At 54.3% G+C, this 19813-nt stretch overlaps 2 protein-coding genes across 2 annotated transcripts; one reads left to right on the plus strand and one right to left on the minus strand.

Annotated features, from left to right (window-relative positions):
• Window positions 1–757: 757 nt before the first annotated feature.
• Window positions 758–8600, minus strand: HTRA2 (HtrA serine peptidase 2). The gene is made up of 8 exons (XM_074147640.1): window positions 8243–8600; window positions 7160–7364; window positions 6895–7089; window positions 6589–6621; window positions 6033–6141; window positions 5126–5195; window positions 1425–1520; window positions 758–1137 (listed from the first exon to the last, which is right to left on the minus strand). The coding sequence occupies exons 1-8, from the start codon at window positions 8596–8598 to the stop codon at window positions 972–974; spliced, it is 1230 nt and encodes a 409-aa protein (XP_074003741.1). The 5' UTR covers window positions 8599–8600; the 3' UTR covers window positions 758–971.
• Window positions 8601–8929: 329 nt separating this feature from the next.
• On the plus strand, window positions 8930–19662 carry AUP1 (AUP1 lipid droplet regulating VLDL assembly factor). The gene is made up of 12 exons (XM_074147672.1): window positions 8930–9038; window positions 9363–9500; window positions 10044–10194; window positions 11104–11291; window positions 11379–11451; window positions 14400–14473; window positions 15372–15438; window positions 16012–16117; window positions 16458–16604; window positions 16726–16889; window positions 17100–17188; window positions 19521–19662. The coding sequence occupies exons 1-12, from the start codon at window positions 8989–8991 to the stop codon at window positions 19567–19569; spliced, it is 1296 nt and encodes a 431-aa protein (XP_074003773.1). The 5' UTR covers window positions 8930–8988; the 3' UTR covers window positions 19570–19662.
• Window positions 19663–19813: the final 151 nt, after the last annotated feature.

Consider the following 19813-nt stretch of genomic DNA (forward strand, 5'->3'; position numbering starts at 1 on the left):
TCTTCCAGGAAGGCGAGGAACAGCCAGAGCTGCTCCTTCTCAGAAGGGCCAGCTGGGCTCTCAGCCACCAGCTGCAGAGCACAGGGAGGGCCCCCAAACTGTCCCCAGGGGCCAGGCTGCATGCGTGGGAGAGCAGTGCTCCGGCAGGGATGGACGCCGGGCTGGGGGAGGGACAGGCACAGGCTCCTTTCAGCCTTCCTGAACATCAGAGCCAGCAAGATCCTGTCCCAGCCATCTCAGAGTCCAGCATTGACACTCCCTTCACCATGGTCCAGAAAGCTGCTTCATGGGTGCAGAAGTGGATGCAAACTTTGGAGCAGTGCTCCCCGTGGAAGCAATCTGATGAGGCAGACATCTGCCACGTCCCTCTGGCCTCTCGGGCACAGCCACAGCAGCGAGTGCTGCCAAGGACCAGCTCAGCGGGCACACCAGGGAGGCAGGGAGAGCCGCCCTCGCAAAGCCTGCCCCAGAGCAGCTCCAGGGCCACTCTCACTCGCAGAGGAGGTGGCCTCACGAGGCACGGCTTGATGGGTGCCCGTGTATTACAGATGGAGGAGTCAGATCACAGCCTGTGCGGGTGCCGAGTGGGTGGCAGGACACCTCTAACACCAAGGAGATCTCTAGAGGCACAGCCAGTGTCCTCCTCCCCAGCTGGAAGGACTCATGCAAGGACTGAGAGGGCAGGCAGTGTCTCACACAGCACAGCCTCCTCATGGCATTGCCACTGCCGTGGGAAGGAGGCCACACAGCACTGGGGGTCCCTAAAAAAGTGCTTTATTTGAGTACAGAGAGGAGCAGTTGCACCATGAGTCCACCCAAGCACCAGGCCGGGCCCCTCTGCCTGGCCCCTTCCAGTCCCTCACAAGATCTCAGTCTCTCCCTGACCGGCACAGTCACGGCTCAGTCCTGTGTCCTCGGCTCTCAGCCAGCACGGCCAGCCAGTGCCTGCAGCAGCCTGTGCAACAGCACCGCTACTCCGTGACCTCAGGGACGACGCTCACCAGCAAAGTGTCGTAGCCACGCCGCACCAGCAAGGCCAGGCTCTGCTGCGTCCGTACGGCCTCATACACATCCTCTGCGCGGCGCGATGCCTGCCCGTTGATCTCCAGCACGACATCACCTGCCTTCAGTCCTGCCCTGTGGGGAGAATGATGACAGGAACATACAGCAGGTGAAGCAGACACTTGGCTTTGTCTTCCCAGAAGGAAGGGGACACTGCACCAGGTGTCCCTCCAGCCACACAGGCATCTTGGTCAACAGGACGCCATGTGTGGGCCAGGGTGACCAAGTTGGTTTCTGCTGCATACCAACAGCTGCGGGGCCCAAGCCCTGCTGCTCTGGAGCAAAACACTCAGAGCTAAATGCACCCCATCCTGTGTAGTTGCTCTCCCATGCCACCCCCCAAGGCACAGGGTGGCACTTACTGATGGGCCGGGGAGCCAATGATCACCTTGTGGATTAGCACTCCATAGGAGACATCAGGGAAGCTGGGGTCACGCAGCTTCAGCTCAGCCAGGATGCTGCAGAGTGAAAAATCGGCATCATGGGAAGGAGCTGTGAGGCAGAGCAGGGCTCCCACCCCACCATGGCTGCACAGGCTTGGAGACCATGGCACAGAATCTCTCCTCCTGCATCCCTGCACAATGCTAAACACAAAGAGACCAGCTGCAAACTCCAGGGGCACCCAAACACCATCATCTTACTGTCAAAAACTAGAGGACAGGAAGAGCTGGAAACTACCAGAGCAGCTGCCAGCTGGATCCCACCTGCTGGTGATGCACATCCATCCCCTGACTGAGCAGCCCCATGTCAGACCACCCTTCCTTGTATCAGGTCTACCCCTCCTCTGGTGCAGATCCATTTCTCTGCCTTTGGCGGGTAGGACACAGAACAAAAGCTATGACCCCTCTTTTTTGCCAGAGGTATACCCACATCTCTCCTCCAGAGTCTATTGCCTGAACAATCCCAGTTCCTCCAATCTTCCTACAGATTAGGTTTTCTAAACCTAGCTCAAATTTTGCATCTCTCACTGCTCCTCTTTGGACTCTCTCCAACTGCTCCTCACCCCTCCTGAAAGTGTCCAGAACTGGACACAGTGCTCCAGCTGTACCTCACCAGAGAGGAGGGACCGTTCATCGTGTAAACAGCTTTCTTCCCTCAAACACTGTGCAGCAGCTCTGATCCACTGCAGCCCCAGAAATTCCCATAGTCACTATGCCCAACTCCTTGCTCCTCCTTAGGTAACTGTTGAGCCAGTTATGACTCCCCACTTCACACTGGTCGTTGCTGAACTCTACTCTACTTTTTTTACTGACCTTTGCAAACTGCCATCCCTTGATTTCCCAGGATCACAGCATAGTTGAGGTCAGAAGGGACCTCTTGATATCATCTAGCCCAACCTCCCTGCTCAAGCAGGCTCGGTCAGAGCAGGTTGCCCAAGGACTGTGTCCAGTCAGGTTTTGAGTATCTCCAAGTCTGGAGACTCTCCGACCCCTCCAGGCAACCTGTGCCAGGCTTTGACAACCCTCCTCACAGTAAAGAAGTGATTTCTTGCATTCAGATGGAATCTCACGTTGGTTTTGCCCATTGCCTCTAGTCCTGTCTCTGGGCACTACTGACAGAACTACTGATCTGATGTGGTCTGCACGCTTACGAAGTCAAGTCTGCTTCTTCACCTCAGTCACTAAAGCTGAACAATACATGCCCTTAAGCAGGTGTCTACAAACATAGTAAATGAGTGCTTTTGTGATTTTAGGCTACACAGCACTAAGAGTGGCTGCACCCAGTTGTAGTGGGTTATTGTCCCCAGGTGGCAAGTAAGTCCCTACTCAGTTGCTTGGTCACTCCCCCAGCAGGACAGAGGAGAGAACTGGAAGAGCAAAAGCAAGAAAGCTTGTGGGTCTAGATAAAAGATATTTTAACAGGCAAAGAAAGAAAGAAAAGGAAAAAGAAAAAAGGAGAAAAAAAAGAGGCAAGTGATGCAAAGGCACTCACTGACCACCTCCCACCAGCAGACTGATGCCCAGCCAATCCCCGAGCAATGGCTACCTTGGAAAAACTCCAACCCCCCAGTTTTATTGCTGAGAATGATGTCATGCAGCATGGTCAGTTGAGGTCAGCTGTCCTGGCTGTGTCTTTTGCTCAGTCCCTATTTACTCCGTGCTGTAAGATTACTGCAGAGGGCTGTGCTAGCCAGGGCCCTGTCTCTTCCCTTGGCTTTTTGTGGCCAAGGTGAGGGTACCTACAAGCTCCACCACAGCTGAGCTCAAAGTCACTGGCACACCTCCATTCCCTTAGGGCAGCAGGGCAAAGGCCTGGTGTCTCAGGAAGCTCCTGCCTGCCGGGCAATCTGTGCAGCAGGACCAGGACGCTGAGAAGCTTGTACCCAACATAGAGCTTCTCCTTCTTCCCGTGCTAGAGCAAGTTTCTGGCCTTTCAAATGAACGTGTTCAGACAGTGTAATCACCCGACTCCAAGGCGAACAATCCCTTGTTGGGAGATCTTCCCAGCAAGTGGGCACAAACAAGACTTGCAGTCAGATGGTTTCCAAGGACCAGCTGCCAGGCTGTTTGCTGGCTGTGCTGAAGCTGGACCCACTTCCTAGGAGCCAGGTCCGAAGCATTTCACGCTTCTTCCCTGATGGACTTCTTCCTGCACGGCTGTCCAGTGAAGCGGGAGGAGGTTGGGCTCCCACCTCCCACAGGTTTTGCCGAGTACCAGCACCATCTACTGGGCATCTGGGCAGCTAGTGGCCACGCCAGCAATGCTGACAGTGTTCCCCTACCCATCCCACTGCCCCAAATCTCAGGAGGCACAGAGCATCTGCTCCTCCATTTGTGTCCCAGGCAGGAACCCCACAGACTGCTCTTGCTGTCCAGAGCTGCAGACAGCCTGCAAACCCACTGACAGCCATGAGAGCTTTAGCAAGGGCAGAGCATGGCCCTGAAAGTGTTTTTGCCAAGCACACTACAATGAACCCCACCAGCATGCTGAGCCCCAAGAGTTAGTTAAAAGTATCTTGAAAGAGGGCTGTAAGAGCCAATGAACCAGAGCAGACACCGTGCTTGAAAAGGAGCGCTGCTCTCAGAGGTGCGAGTGCAGGTCCAGCACACTCCTAACACAGGCACTTGCTGCCTCCAGGAGGCTACTGGTAGGTATAACTCCTGCAGCAATTCCCTCCCAAGGCTTGCAGCCCCGAGCAGAGCTCGGTGCAGGCCTGAACAGGGCTGTCCAGTCCTCAGCAGGGCACAGCTGCCACTGCCTGGCTGCTTGGTTGGGTGCCAAGGCCACAGGCACATCTTGGGGACCAGCTGAAGCAAGGGCAGCAGGTGATCCTTCTGTCAGACCCAAGCTGGTTGTCCTCTTTGCTGACCAGAGTGTTCCTTAAGATGCAGAGGTAACACAATGCCCTTCCCAAGCCACAGTCATGAGGGTGAAGAGTCTCAGACACACAAGTCATCCTCTTCCCACTTGCCACTGCTGCACTGGACAGCACTGTGATGACTTCCCTCCAGGGGCATCACCCAGCCTTCCTCCTGAAACCCAGAGCCTCACACCACCCTTTGGGTGGCAGCCACCCTGTGTGTGCCAATACAGCCTGCTCTCCTACCTGTTCACCTCCTTCCTCAGTCAACACTACTGCAGGGAAGCTTGCCATTTCTTATTCTGAAAGTCCCATATTCTAGAACTGTTTCTGCACCACAGCAATTCACCTGGCAGATCCCCCCTCCCAGACAATGCAACTTGCCCAACCGTTTCACAACTTTCAGCTGGTACGTTGCCTATCTATTGATTACACAATGTTTCTGGTGGCTCTTCATTCATGCTGTGCTGTAAGGCATCTTTATCAAATTCCCCTCAGTGACAACTATAGACTGATCTGGCACTCTGGGTCGTAGGTTCTGCTGCTTGCAGATTCTGCCACAAGTGTAGAAACTTCTAATTTACCTCTGACACAGCCCAGAGTCTAAACACAACACAAGCACAGAGAGACTTGAGAGTGAATGCTTAAGCTCTGAAGACAATCCTCCCAAAACCAGGCACTTGCAGTTAGTTTGGAAGACCCCGTCACACAGGCACCACGCTCCAAGACCAGCCTGTTGGCCCTGGACCTTAGAACACGTACCTTGGTGTGAGAGTCAGCATCATCACCCCTATGTAACGGCGCTTTGTCTCTGTATTGCCAAACCAGGAGCCTGTCAAAGGGAAGGACATCAAATGACAAGGCTGAAAACAGACACACACTCAAAATATGGCTGGGCTGAGCCAGCCAAGTCACAAAGCCCACACACCTCAAGGTACAGAGGGCGTCATTCTGATTCCCTACCAACAGCTTATTTAAGTTCCATTAACCAGTTAGAGCTTTATAGGTATTGCATACTTCACTTTCCTGGATTGAATTGCTATTTTTTTGACTGAGAGTATCACTCCAGTGTCAACATGAGAACCAGATAGCAAGAGTCTCTATTAAATAAATTACCACACACAAAGGAACAAAACCAGGTAGTGTTCTACAAGACTAAATTAACTACCTGTCCTTCACGATACATCTGCATCCTGCACCTGCATTTCCATCAGTACACACAAGGCTAAGTGGCCCTCAATTTCCATGTCATCCTTTCCCTTTGAACACCAACAAATGGTCCACTGATTTTCCTGATTTCATGTTGAGATCTAATGAAAAGTGACAATGGACAGAAAAAAAAAATATCCTCACCTACCCCTGGGGACTTAAGTGCAAGCTACTTGGGACACTTTAAATCTTTATCCGCAGAAGATGCAGGCCAGCATCCTCCCTGCAGTTTGTTAGATGCCTGTAGGCAGGGAAGTAGCAGCACAGCTTTCCCATGGCTGAGGGGAGTTTCATGCCAGATGTGAGAATCTTCTTACCCCCAAAGACTCTCTCTCCTGCTCTGCTTGCTCTTCTCTCAGAAGAAGGGCCCAGAGCCCAGCTGTGCAAGAGCTTTCCTCTTTCATTCTCCTCCCTCTGGCCTCCTTCCCCCAGCACTCAAGCAGAGAGGCACCCAACTCACTTTTGCGCTGCTCCTCCTTTTGCAGGAACTTCCGCAGTCGGTCTGAGGGGATGGCAAAAGAGATGCCTGATGTCACCTTCATAGTGTTCACCCCAATCACTTCGCCATCCTGCAGGGGAAAGGGCACTGTGCTATCCAGGCTGCAGCGTTGTGGAAAGGAGGGGAATGACTGTGCAAGCCTGTGCCCCCATCCCTTCCCAGCCTGCTGCTTCTGCAGCCTGCCCAACCCTGCTGAGGTTGGCTAAGGACCATCCCCATGGGCTGCAGCCCACACAGGCCCTCTCTCTGCCCTGCCAGCATCAGCCATGCTCGCCTCACCAGGCACACCAGAGTCCCATTGGCTCAGGCTCCCCGAAACAGATGCTGCACAGGGCTCCCACACTGGGCTGATTCCCTGCTCCTCCTCAGAAGGAGCCTGGAGCACACACAGTCCCCCCCTCCTGGCAGCACCCACAACTGCTCCCACTGAGGGGCACCAAGCCCCAGGGGGCACAGACCAAAGGGCACATGGCACATCTCTGCCCTGGCCAGCGAGGGGGCAAGCAGGAGAACTTACCAAGTTGACAAGGGGGCCCCCGGAGTTCCCAAACTGCAGCAGAGGAGAGAGCAGTAAACAGGCCATGAAAGAGACATCCTCGCACAGCGGGACCCGCGGCAGGGAGGCAGAGTCCAGGGAACAGGGACAGGCTGAGAAACACAGCCAGCGCCCAGGCGATGGGCCAGAATCCCTTCCTCTCCCTGTGCTCTGTGTCTAGGCTCCTCTGACCTCACGGCACCCACAGCCCTTCCCCAGCTCCCCCCTCCCCAAAGAGGGCAGCCAGGATGAGGTGCCAACCCGCTGTGTGCCACAAGCTCCCCTTACATCGATAGCAGCATCAGTCTGGATGTACTCCATGTCAGAGGCGGTCAGTCCCAGCTCCCGGCTGCCCCGCTGGGCTGAGCTGACGATGCCAGAAGTGATGGTGTTCTGAAGGGCGAACGGGCTGCCCATGGCCACCACAAACTCTCCCTGCCGCACCTCAGAGGAGCGTCCAAGGGGCAGGGTGGGCAGAGGGTGCTGGAAGAAAGGAGGACAGTGAGCGGATGGGAAGGAATGCAGGGAGGATCTCCACAACTGCTATGCACACCTTAGGCTTGATCTTGATGGTAGCGATGTCCGCCACCTGGTCCACATCCTGCACCACAGCGTCATACTGCTCGCCGCTGGCCAGCTTCACCCGCACGCGCCGCCGGTTTGCCACCACGTGTGCGTTGGTCACAATGAGCCCATCCGGAGACACCAGGAAACCCGAGCCGTTAGAGATGGGCACATCACGGCCCGAAAAGGGATGCCTGCAAGGTGCGCACAGGTCAGGGAGGGGTGGCAGGGACTCTGAGAGGACTTGGAGGGTGGGCGTGTGGAGGGTAGGCAGGGACCAGGCAGACTGCGTGGCCCAGACTGGCAGGCCTGGAAAGAAGCAAGGGGTAGTGAGGATGTCTGGGCAACCACACCACAGGGGAGACACCTTCACTTCCCCATGAAAGGTCCCCATCTTGAGAGTCCACACCAACATGCAACAGGGGAACAAGCAGGAAGAATCAGGAGTCTGTACACAACTTGCAAAGGTACGATGAACACTGCATGCACTCAGCAAGCCCACAGGTGACACCACACTGGAGGGAGCGGTCAATAAGCTGAAGGGCAGAGCTACTATTCAGAGGTGCCTTGACAGCCTGGAGACAAAGGATGGCCAGAACATTATGGACTTCAAAGGTAAATGCAAAGTCATGCTCCTGGAACAGAGTAACTCTGTGCCGCAGGCAGCCTGGGGCCACGCTCTGCCAAAACAGTCCCGGAGGACAAGGTGGTGGTGCGGCAGTGGCATGCCCTGGTGGCGAAGACCAACCCCGTGCCAGCTGCGTGCACGGACAGCAGGGTGAGGGGATGGATCCGTCCATCCCGCAGCACTAGTGGGACCCCATGCGGGTGCCGTGCCCGGGTGCCTGGGACACGAGGAGGCCAGGGCAGGGAGGCTGGCAGAGGGAAGGCCGTGTGGCCGGGGAGGGTGTGGGGGGGTGCAGGGAGGACGGGGCCAGACCCTTCTCGGAAGTGCAGGACGAGAGAGGATCGGGACAGAGTCAAGAGGGAATCTGCCCCGTCGGGTAGCAGGGAAGCCCGGCTCCGCGGGGCGGGGGAAGGGAGGGGGCTGCGGGCCGCCTGGTGCCGGTACCTGCCCACGATCTCCACGTAGACCAGAGCGGGCGCTGTCTTCTCCACCACGTCGGCGATGAAGTTGAAGGCGGCACGGGGGGAGGCGGGCGGCGGCGAGGCGGGCGGCGGCGGAGCGGGCACGGCGGCGCGCAGGGTGGGCAAAGCGGACCGCCGTCCCTCGCCCTCCCGGGCCCACAGCAGTACCAGCGCCGCCGTCCCGGCGCCCAGCGCCGCCGCCAACACGTGGGCCCCAGCAGAGGGGGGAGGCGGCGGCGGTGGGGGCGGAGGGGCCTCGGAAGCCCCACTTAGAGCTCGGCACCAACGCGCGGCGCCCGGCCGCAGCGAGAGCCGGGTCCACCGCGCCAGCGCCGCCATACTGCTCCGGTGCCCGCCCGCGGGACACACTGGGAGCTGAAGTCCCGCCGCGGGGAACGCTGGGAGTCGTAGTCTTGCTGCAGACTACTACCGGAAGCTGTAGTCCCGCCGCAGGGCGCGCTGGGAGATGTAGTCCCTCCGGCGAGCTGCGCGGGTAGCTGTAGCGCGGCCGCCGGTGAGGGAGGGCCAGCAGGGTTTGCGGTGAGAGCACCGTCTCTGCCAGCTGCTGTCTCCGCCTCGCCGACCGCCCAGGGCCCGCGGGGAGACGGCGCGGTGCACGCCGGGAAGTCGCCGCACCTCCCAGGCTGCCCCGCGCGGGCCAGGCGGGTCGGCCGCGGGGGAAGATGGCGGCGGGTGTTCGGCGGCCCTGAGGCACCGGGTGTGGCGGGGATGGAGCCTCCTGCGGCCCCGGGCCCCGAGCGGCTCTTCGACTCGCACCGGTGAGAGTCGTGGCGGCCTGAGGGGCCGCGGGGGAGCCCGTGGGCTCCGGGGGGGGAGCGGGCCGGGTTGTCCCGTGAGAGGCCCGCGCAGGAAGCTGGGGGGTCCCTGGCGGAAAGCCCTAGGGGTCTACTGGGGAAACAGGTATCCCATGGGAGCTCCGTGGGGAAGGTCGGGTGTCTCGTGGTGGGGAGGACAGGGAAGGGCTGGGTATCTCGTTGGGGAGGCGCCAGAGGTCATACAGAGCAGGGGCAGCGGTGCATCTGACCGTCCCCCGTGTGTCCCAGCCGTGCTCAGGCTGTCCGTGCTGCTCTTTGGTCCTACAGGTTTCCGACTGATGGGTTCCTGCTTCTGGCCCTGCTGCTGTACGCACCCGTGGGGCTCTGTCTGCTCGTCCTGCGCCTCTTCATTGGTGTACACGTCTTTCTGGTCAGCTGTGCCCTGCCTGACAGCGTGCTGCGACGGTGCGTGAGCCCAGCTCTCCCCAAGGCTCAGAGCTCCTGCTGTTGCCCAGGGTGGGGATGTGGTGTATAGATACTGCTGTGGGGCAACATGGGGTGGGAGGGCTGCCCTCACCCGTTTGGGGTCCTTAGCCATGAAGGCTAGCTTTATGCAGAGGTTTATGGGGAGCTGTGCTTTCAGGGCTCTTTGTCCCCAGGACCCACGAAGGTGTCTTCCCTGCCAAGACCAAAGCTAGCAGTTGCCTCTTGAGTGCTCAAAGACTGATCTGAAACACTTAGATCACCTGGGTGGTCTGCTAAGAAATTCTGTGTAGCTTGCTGCCCCGTATTTCATGCTGCAGCTACAGCTCTGCAGGCAGCCTTTAGCCCCAACTGCAGCCCCCCCCCCCAATTCCTGTCCCTCGTATCTGTCATGTCATTTGCATTTTGTACCACTGTCTTTTTGTAAGTCACATGAATTCCCAAGTCTCTATTCTGTTTGCTGGATATGTAAGCCAGCAACGGGTCAGACTGCAGGACTTGAGGAAAGCACTTTCCCACCCCCAGGTTTATTGTTCGTGTGATGTGCTCAGTGCTGGGCTTATTTGTGCGGCAAAGTGATCCCCGGCTTCGTGATGTCAATGTGAGGGTGTATATCGCCAACCACGTGACACAATTCGATCACAATGTCATCAACCTTCTGACCTCATGTAATACGGTGAGTAACTGGGAGCTGGATCATGGCAGGTGTGGAAGCACCTCTCTTCAAGAGAAGAGCTCATTCAGAATTTACATGTAGCCCTAAGCCTCTTCAGTTCTTATTTATTAACCCAGGATTGCACACACCTTGAGTTTTTTTCTGTGGTTCAGTGTCACTCTGTAGGCACTGCATGAAAAATGGAAACAGGGTGAGGAAGAGCAGGAAATGTTACAGTGGGTATTGATTTTATGGAAAGAGAGTGGATGAATCCTAGCATCTGTATCCTTTTCTGGCCTTTCAAATAGGTGGTGTCAGAAGCAGGGTGGGTGCCACTTCTGAGGATGCGGACAGGCGGCTGTGCTGCAGAAGAGTGCTGAGGGCAGCTGTGTGGTGGGACAGTAGTGCTCGGATTATTGTGCTGGGCTGGTGGTTGTGTAATTTTCCCTGTACTCTTGTGAAATTCCTTATGTGTGGAGTTCCTGAATCAACAGGCTCCAAATGTGCCTGAGAGTGAGTTAGTTTGTTGGTCCTCTATCCTGAAAACAGCAGTAAATTTGCTCTTTACTTTGAGAAAAGTAACTCTTGGAAGTAGCGTATCTTTTGCCAAGCGTGTCAGGAACTAGTAGAGAGAATATGGGGAAACACGGTTGTCACCCCGGGCAGGGGGGGAATTCGTTTCTCAGGCAGACAGTCTGAACTGAAAATCAGGAATCCAATTCCTAGGCAATTGGGGCCAGAGCAGTTTCTGAAGCCTGGCAGTAACGTGTTCCCTGCTGCTAGTGCTTTTAGCATGTAGGTTGCTCCCTCTGGCCCCAGGTGCATTTTTGCTAATAAGCAGGAACTTTGTCTCCCACTGTCATCTGGGAAAGTAGGCCTTGAGGGGAGGGCAGGATGGCATTTCTTCCTTACTCTTGTTTTCCCTTGCAGCCTGCATTGAATGGTGCCCCTGGCTTCATCTGCTGGTCACGAGGATTCATGGAGCTGGGAGTAACAGGAAGCCGAGCAGAACTGGTAGATTCCCTGAAGGTGTATTCATCCCACAGAGGAAACCCACCACTGCTGCTGTTCCCGGAGGAGGCTGCCACCAACGGCCGGGCCGGCTTGCTCCGCTTCAGGTACTAGGAATGGGCATTCCTGCGGCAGGGCTGTCATCACTTTGTTTTAGCTTTGGGGTCATTCACTGCTGAATTCTTCCTTTTCAGCTCTTGGCCGTTCTCAATCTTGGATGTGGTACAACCAGTTGCCCTACAAGTTCAGAGGCCTTTGATCACTGTGGTGAGTCAGGGACGTAGGGCAAGGAGGAGTTGTGGAGGCGAGCTCTGTGTGAGGGTCTTGGCGATGCCATTAATTCTGCTTCTGCTTTGAAGCCTGTGGGTAGTGCAGCCTGTCCTTGTGTCCGTCACCTCAAGGACTGGCTTCTCAGTGCTAATGCTTCTGTTTTTCACGTGCCTTTCCCAGGGAACTTCTAAGTCAATACTCTTTTAGTTACACTGGCAATTTTGATAAACGTTTTAGTAGCTCAGCTGTCTAACAATATGCCATCTGGCTTCCATGACCATAGCATCACTGTGTCTCATTTCCTCTTTGTTGGTCCACTTCTTTTAAAGTGCTTTGGAAGAATAGCTCTGGTCACCCTGGGGGAGTGGCTGAGGTGCCAAAAGTTGTGCAAGGTTCTTTGGATTTGGTTCTTGAGCTCGTGTCTCCTAAATGCAGATCTGTAACATGATGCAACATTAGCTTCAGAAAAGTGGCAAAGTTCATCATGATAATACTAGCGCAGCTAAATAGATCTCAATAAAACTGTTCTTGGCTTATTTACAGAGTGAGATTTTGTTGAATTTCCTGTTTCTTGATACGATTTATGGATCTGCATTTTATATTTGTCAGGCATTTTAGTTGATTCTCTATTGTCTGGTTTTTTAAGATAGTAGAACACAGTTGATAGATAGAAAACCACTTACCAGCAGGTCACAAAATATCACTGCCCATGCTAAAACATCAGCATGCAGGTATTTTTCAAGTGAGATTCTGTTAGGGATTAGTTCTTTGCCCAGTGCTTTTTAGTGCTTTTATTGGTGCTACAGATGACAATATTGAGATCCCTGCTGGTGAAGTTTGGGTTAGTGAGTAATGAAGAAACTAGATTATTGATTGCAATCCAGTGAACTAGTGAGAGCTGCTGGTGAACGGCTGTTACTTGTAAGTTTAACATGGTCTGTGCGTGCATAGCAAGAGGAGTATCTGGTAGGGTGAGGAAATGGCAATAGCTGCACGTGTACAGTTAGCTGCACGTGTACAGTGGTGAAAACTGCTGCTAAAATATTATGCGAAGCTCTGGTAACCCCGCTGCCAAGAAAGTGGGGCAGTAGTAGAGAGTTCAAGGAGGCCATAAGCACGATGCAGAGTCCAGAGAGGAAAACTTAAAGGTAGCCAGCTTAATCAGCTTATCACAGAAAAGGCAGAGAGATTGTTGTGGATAACTGCTTGCTTGTTGGAGAAGAGGCTTGAAAGTGGAGAATTTTTTTTTTTTTTTTCTGACAAAGCACACAGCAGTCGTCTTTTCAGGTGCTGAGACTAAATGCTGGTCCTGCACAAGTTCGCTTTTGGATTAAGACACAGTTTTCTAACAGTGAGGATACTTTACCTTTTTGAATGGCTACTCCAGAGAAGTGGGAGAGCTGTCCCGCTCTGGACTGTTTATAATGAATATCTTATCTTTTCATGGGTTTGGCTCCTCTGAGAAATTCTATGAGATGTGCCAAGTTGTATTTTCGTGCATCCCTTCCTTCGTGAGTGTTATGAACAGCATGCACATAACTGCAGATCTGCTTGAAATTACTGGTTATAGTCACTTATTGGCTCAGATTTTTACCTTTAGAGGTCGAGCAGAATTTTTTGCCCTTCATGCACATTGGCTAAGTAAATCCTGGTGGATTTCTTACGTAATTTCAAGTCATCAGAAACTTCTGAAGACTGTGATACTTTGAATGGCTCAATCAGTGCTTTACAGAAAGCTCTTATAGACACTTGCGTGCTATATATCAGACACTGGGCTGAGCAAACCACCAAATTTGGTTTTAAGAAATAATTTTCTTCAGCTCCAATTGGCTGGAACCTTGAAGGAGGGTGGTGTTCTGTGGCACGAGGCAGCGTAACTGAAGTCTGGCTTTTGGCATCACTATAAGGCATTTGCTTTTAAGTTTCTTAGATCTGTTTATCCAGGAGATGAGGCTTCTTTATGTGACCATTGGTGGCTGTGGTTTTTAGGCTATTCTCATCCATAGCACCTCTTCCCAGGCCATGGAATAATCCAGGCACAAGGTCTATCTTGGAGCCATGCTGCTTTGGTTGAGGACACAGCCATGTGTAAAAGAAGCCGAGGCAGCTATATTGCAAGCTGAAGGTCTTGAGATGGTGTTCTCACCAGCTTGTGGAAAGTTTGGGCACTGCAGGATAAAGGTAATTCTAGAAACAGTGTCCGTTCAACAGTAAAGTGTAGGGGCAGTCTCTGGAAGTCTTCAGCTTTCTGCTCTCAGTCAGACTTGCTTCTGAGTATGGTCCAGCTCCTGGGGGCTGCGTCCCGTTGAGAAGGCCACCGCTTTGGAGCGCCTGTTCCAGTGCTGTCTGCTGCCAGGCATCACGGTACTTCCTTTTTCCAAAAATTACTAAATAACCTTTTCCCTAAGAAGAAAGTAATAAATCACAGATCACCTTTAATGATTTATCTTCAAAGAGAAGAGTTGTTAAGACTTCTTCACAGTGCAGCCTGTTTGGAAATGAAGAGATAAAGCTTACAGGAGTTGAGATATTACATGGGCTGTTCCTGCCAGAATAAGGGAGGATTGTTCATTATTCTAAGGAAGCATTAGTAGATCTTAAGGCATTTTTGGTCCTTTCTAAAGGCACAGACTAGTAGAGAAGGTGATGATCTTGAGGGAAAATCTTGCTGTCCTAGTGGGAGGAAAAAATGACTCGGAGCAGTGAAAACTTTTGACTCTTTTGCTCTGCCTGGTGAAGACTAATGAAGGCGAATCTGCCCTGGGGCTTGCCCTCGCTGTGCGCTGGGTTTGCCGTTCCCTCTTTCCCAGTCCTCCACACCTCTCTGCCTGTGTATCTGTTACTCCTGCCGTGGCTTAGCTGTGTTCTGCCCGCCTGCTTCCCTGATGGAGACCTGACTAGTTTGTGTTTTGTGGGCTGCAATCTCACTGGGCTCTCTTCCCCAGAGTGTGGCTGACTCCTCCTGGATTACAGAGCTGCTCTGGACCTTCTTTGTTCCCTTCACAGTTTATCAAGTAAGGTACTATCTCTCTCTCTCTCTTCCATTTGTGGGAGGGTTTAGGGTGGGCAGAGAGCTTGACGTTTTTACTGTTGTAGTAAGAGATCTTTTGGTATGTGCTTATGCGCACCCTCGGTGTGATATTTCAGCATGGCTTTGTTCAGTGTTATTTGGTCCATGCCAGGTCCAGTTTCTGGACCAGCTTCAACCAGCTTCTGAAGCAGAAAGGGTGCTTGGTTCCTGCATTCAGCTGGTGAAGGAAAGGAGTCTCTCAGGGGTTTTACGTTACGTTTGCCGGCTATATTTTTGAAGCCAGCTGCTCTGCTGTACTTCACCCCAGGGTTGCTCAGGTCCCATGGGTGATTCCCTGCAGGCAGCTCAGTCCTCTAGTGTCTGTCTCTTCCCTGCAATCCCTTGTGAATTGCAGAGGTGGTTCAGACACCTGTCTAGGGCCCAGGTGACCCCAGACTGGCTGAGTAGCGTTGGTGTAATAAGGGTCCACAGGCAGCAGAATGGGCTTGGAGTCAAATTTAGGGGCTGGGGTATTTCAGTAAGGAAAAGTCTTGTGCTGTAGCTTTCCCCAGCTGTATCTGGCTCGAGTCTTGCTGATCTGTTTTCTTCTTTCATGTAAATGGCAGTGTGTTCTCATTTGGGGCCTTTTGGGGAACTTCATTAGGAGATACTTCGCATGTTACGCTTGAATGCTAATAAAGATTTAATGAGCCAGTTTTGTCTTCTGAGCTGTGCCTTAATTTTGCAAGCTAGTGTTGAGGTTTGACACTTGTCTTTTGGGGAGAGATTTGGGGTGAGCAGGGCAAGCTGAGGTGGGAATAGTACCATTGCGCTATTGATCCCAGATGGGGCTGGCTCCTCCAGCAGCCCTTGAAGCAGTCAGCCCAGTGCTGTTGTCCCCATTCAGGTGGATGCCGTCTGTCCCCAGACGAGCTGAAGAACTGAGTGAGGATTTTGCGCTCCGAGTTCAGGAGGTAGGAGGATGACTTGGGAGAGGGATGTGTAGGACTGCTGGAATTTGGGACGGTCACAGAGGAGAGTGGGGTGCAAGCAGAGTTGCAAAGGGCATTTCTGGATGGGTGTATTTGTACAATGGGAATTCTGGCCCATATTTATTGCCCCTTATACAGTTTTTCCATGGCCTGTTTTGCTATGCCCCGTTGTCCTTTCTGCCAGTTATCAAGGCTCTCCCCATCTAGTTCAAACTTTTTGCTCCCTTTTCATAATACCGTAAATCAAATAAAGCGGTTGTTTCTCCACTTCTCCCTTATGTGCTGGGTGCTTCATAGCTCCTGTACCAAAGATCTTGTATCTCCCTGTCAGCCTGTTTTGTCAGGATGATACTGTCTACTCCTGGTCCTTCATGTGCTCCATGCAACACTGAAATGCATCACTGAGGCCCTGGAGAAATCAGTTCCCAGTCCTCTTCCCCTCGACGTGGCTCCACGCAGGCCTGTACATCTGATACACTCCCCTGCAAGATGGGAATGCCTGGGTCATGCATGTTGTAGTTCATGTACATGTGACTCTTCTCTGCATTTCTGCAGCTCTTGGCCATGGAGCTGGGTGTGGTATCCACACGGCTCACTGCAGCAGATAAAACTGAGCACATGAAGAGGCTGAGACACACGTCGCTTCTCCCCTTTGCCCCAGGTAGGTGTCCTTGGTGGTGTCCTGACTATGGAACTGCCACGTGGGCTTTGCCTTTGGGGAGGCCTCAGTCTGTTCTTGGTTACTCCTGTGTGGAGGGAGAGGAGAAGGCATGTCTGACATCCTCCTGGGGAGCAGGGGCTGCCTGTGTGCTCCAGGCTGGGGGTTGTGGCTGGCTGGCAGGGAGAGGACGACCGCTCCTGAGCACAGAGATGATGGTGGTGTGCAGAACGTCCGACTTTCGTATCACACCACTTCATACTTGAGAAAGCGGAGCTGTTACAACTTGAGGGCAGTGCACCTTTAGGCCACCTTCTTGTGCCCACTGTTCTTTCTCTTGCAGCCTCAAGCCAGCCCCTGGCAGCCAGGCCCAGGATGCCTTCCAGCCTGACTGGTGTTGCTCCTGAGGATGTGCGGATCACGGCAATGGCTCAGCGGGTCAAGGAGGTGCTGCCTCATGTACCTCTGGAGGTCATCAGGGTAGACCTGGGTTAGTGATGCCCAAAAGCAGAAACCTTGTCCCTGCTGTACTGTGAAGCATGGTGGCAGCAAGGATGTGAGTGTCCTGTTGTAGCAGCTCCCTCTCTAACAGATCCTCTTTGTCCCTAAAGCCCAAACCAACTGTGTGGATACCACCATTGCCAACTTGCTGGAGGGGAGAGTACCCTTCTTTCCTGAAAGTAAGGAGGCTGGTGCTGACCTGCCTGCCCCGTCTACCTCCCAGGCTGCAGCTGCTTCTGGCATCCAGGGCTCCGTAGCTATGCCTTCTTCCAAGGTACTTTGGGTGGTTGTGTTGTCTCCTCTGGCCTGATGGCTCGCCAGGCAGAGCATGATGGCCTGTGTTCAGGACTAGCCATGATGTCAGGGGAACAGAGTATTTTATATTGGAGACCAAACTGGAAGGCTGTGTCCTTGCAGAGCTGCTAAGGAGGTCTCCTGGCTTTCTTTGACTGTCTCCTGATGGCTCTTGTGCTTTCTCTTCCAGCCAGCTACAAAGCAGTTCGCAAAGTCCCCTGTGCAGCGGCATCTGTCCTTGCAGGAGCGGAAACGAGCATTGTACGACTATGCCAGGAGGTGAGAGTCCACCCACACCTCACCCTGTCTGAGTCCCCAGACCCTGTCCCCATCAGTACCCAGATATGCCCCAAGCAAGGGTCAGCCCTTGCTTGGCCTCGCGCCTTCCCCTTCCCCTCCTCTGGGCCAAGACAGTGGGGCTGAGGCAGTGAACCAGGGCTGAAGGAGGCAGATGTTTTGTCTGCTTCACCTCTGCCAAGTGTGCAGCCCCTTGTCATTCCTGGGAAGCACTCTTGTCTCCTGAATTGCCACCAGGCTTATGGTTTTGGGGACTGGGTTGGATGGAAGCTGTTTGCCAGAAGCACAGCTGCTGAGGAATAGGGCTTAGCAAAAACAAAATCTCGTTTGGTTCCTTGGTGTAGCAGATTTGACTGATAGAATTCATTGCGGGACTGTAAATTTCTTCAAAATTGGTATTGATGGTATGGAACACTCATTTTAGAAAGAAGCTTGCTGTTTGGCAATCAAGACAGTGCAATTAATCTTCCTCAGTGTAAATAACAGAGAGCAGGGAGCGAGTTCGACCTCTGTGCGTGGTTTGGATGAGGCAAATAGTGGAACAAGCGTCCAGTTCTGGTGTCTGGGTCTTTTTATAGAACAGAGACAGAAAATTCAGAATGAGTTTGGAGGGGAAGTTAAGTCTGTTAAACTTACTGTAAATGAGGTGGGGCGCTATATATAATTCTGGGTGAAGGAACCAGGTTCTGAAAGGCTGGCAGAGAAAAGCAGAATAGTAACTGATGGTTAGAAGTTGTAGGCAGGCAGGCAGGCTTTACACAGGTTACAGGGTAGTTGTTTCCAAAAAGGAAATTGATTAATCCATGGAATAAGCTTCCAGCAGAAATGATGGCTTCTCAGTGTGTAGGTATCTCCCGCTGAGCCTGGCTGACTCCTTAGAAGGTGCTGTAGAAAATGGTAGAGAAAATGGAGCGTTTGGCTCAGTCCAGAGTGACCAGAGGGCTGCTTGCTGCAGGGTCGGGTCTCCTCCCTCCCGTAGGGTCTTGCTGGGAAGGGGGGAACCCGTCCGGTGCCACACACGGACATTGCACTGGAGTGCTCTGGGAGTTGGGAGAAGATTGCAGAGGATAAGTTGAACCTTTGAGATCCGGTGGCTTTTGGACATTCCATCAGCTTCTTCTTGCTACTGAAAGCCTAGGAAATCCCAAGGGTTGGAAGTTGAAGCTGGGCAAATTCTAAGTGCCCATTTCTACAGGGCTAGCCCTAGGTGACTGCGGGTAGCTCTTAGTCACCAGGAACTTAATTTGAACAGGGCTGTTTTTCCCAAAAGATCGTTTCGGTTTCGAGGAATGACACCTCAGAATAGTCCTGTGCCGTAGAGAGTGTTGGGCTCCCTCTTCAGAGTTGTTGTCCCCGAGACCTGTTAACCCCAGCACAGGGATGGCTGAGGGCTCTTGATGGGTCCACCAGGCACGATCTGTTCAACGGCAAAGAAAAGGAGGTGGGAACCCTTTCCTGTGGCTACCCCCCACCTGACTTTGTTGCTCTTCTGCCTCCCGGTCTTCCATCTCCCTTTCCTGGGGCTCTTCTGTCTCTGGAGCAGTGATCTCTGCCCTTCTCTGAGAGGATCCCAACGGGATTTGGAAGGGCAGTGGTGCCCCTGTCGGTTGGCCAGTTGGAGATCCAAAAGGCTGGCTGAACGTTTTATTTTTGTACCGCCCTCTGCCCAGGCTGCTGAAGGTCCTGGCCGGTCAGCGAGACCTGGCTGTTCTCGGGGGAGGAACTGGCGTTTTCAGCAGGGTTGGTTCCTTAGTTTGGAGGCAGCGCACACGGGAGGTGGCAGTAGCTGGGTGTCTGTCAGGTCAGGGTGGTGCTCTCAGGAGCCTGGTGGCATTGCAGTGTCACCTCTCCCTTCTCCCAGGTGGAGTCTGTCTTTGCTCTGGCACCTTTTCCTGCCTCGAGGGCCTGGAGCATGGTGCGTCTCGGCTCCCGCTGTCCCGTGCTTGGGGACAGTCACAGCTTCTCACCAGCAGCCCGCTCCCCTTCCCCTCTGCCTTTGAGCTTGTCCCGGTGGGACACTTGGGCTGCGGGCAGGGACCGTGCCTGGATGTGTCCCGCGTTGAGTGGCTGGAAAGGGAAACCATGATGGGGAAACCGCCCTTCCAAAAGCCGGGCGGTGACACGTTCTGGGCACCGGGAGAGCAGGGGGAGCGGGAGGGTGACCCCAGCCCTGCAACCTCCCCCGGCCCTTGGGGGTCCTCTCCTCCCTGCCCACCCCATCCCCTCTCCGGGCGAGGCTTGGAGGGAGCTTCCCGCTCGGGTTCCCGATGCCGGGATAGCCCCCGGCCGTGCCTGAGGCCGCTTTCTCCCGCAGGAGGTTCGCCGAGAAGCACGGCGCGGCGCGGGCCGGCGGTAGCCCCTGACCGGGGGCGGCGGGACGGGCCCGGGAGTGACTGTGCCCTGCGCGGCCGGGCCGGGGGCACCCCCTGGCGGCGGAAATAAACGGCGGCAGCGTCTGGCGCGGCTCGGCTCTGCGGGGGAACCGGGGGGGCGGGGCCACCGGGGCACCGAGGGGCGGGGGCACCGGGAGGGGGCGGGGCCATCCCGACTGCGTGCGGATCCACACGCGCCGCGGCCGCCGCCCGCTCACCCGCCGCACGTAGGCGC

Source organism: Numenius arquata, chromosome 5, assembly GCF_964106895.1.
Source record: "Numenius arquata chromosome 5, bNumArq3.hap1.1, whole genome shotgun sequence".
Taxonomy (NCBI): domain Eukaryota; kingdom Metazoa; phylum Chordata; class Aves; order Charadriiformes; family Scolopacidae; genus Numenius; species Numenius arquata.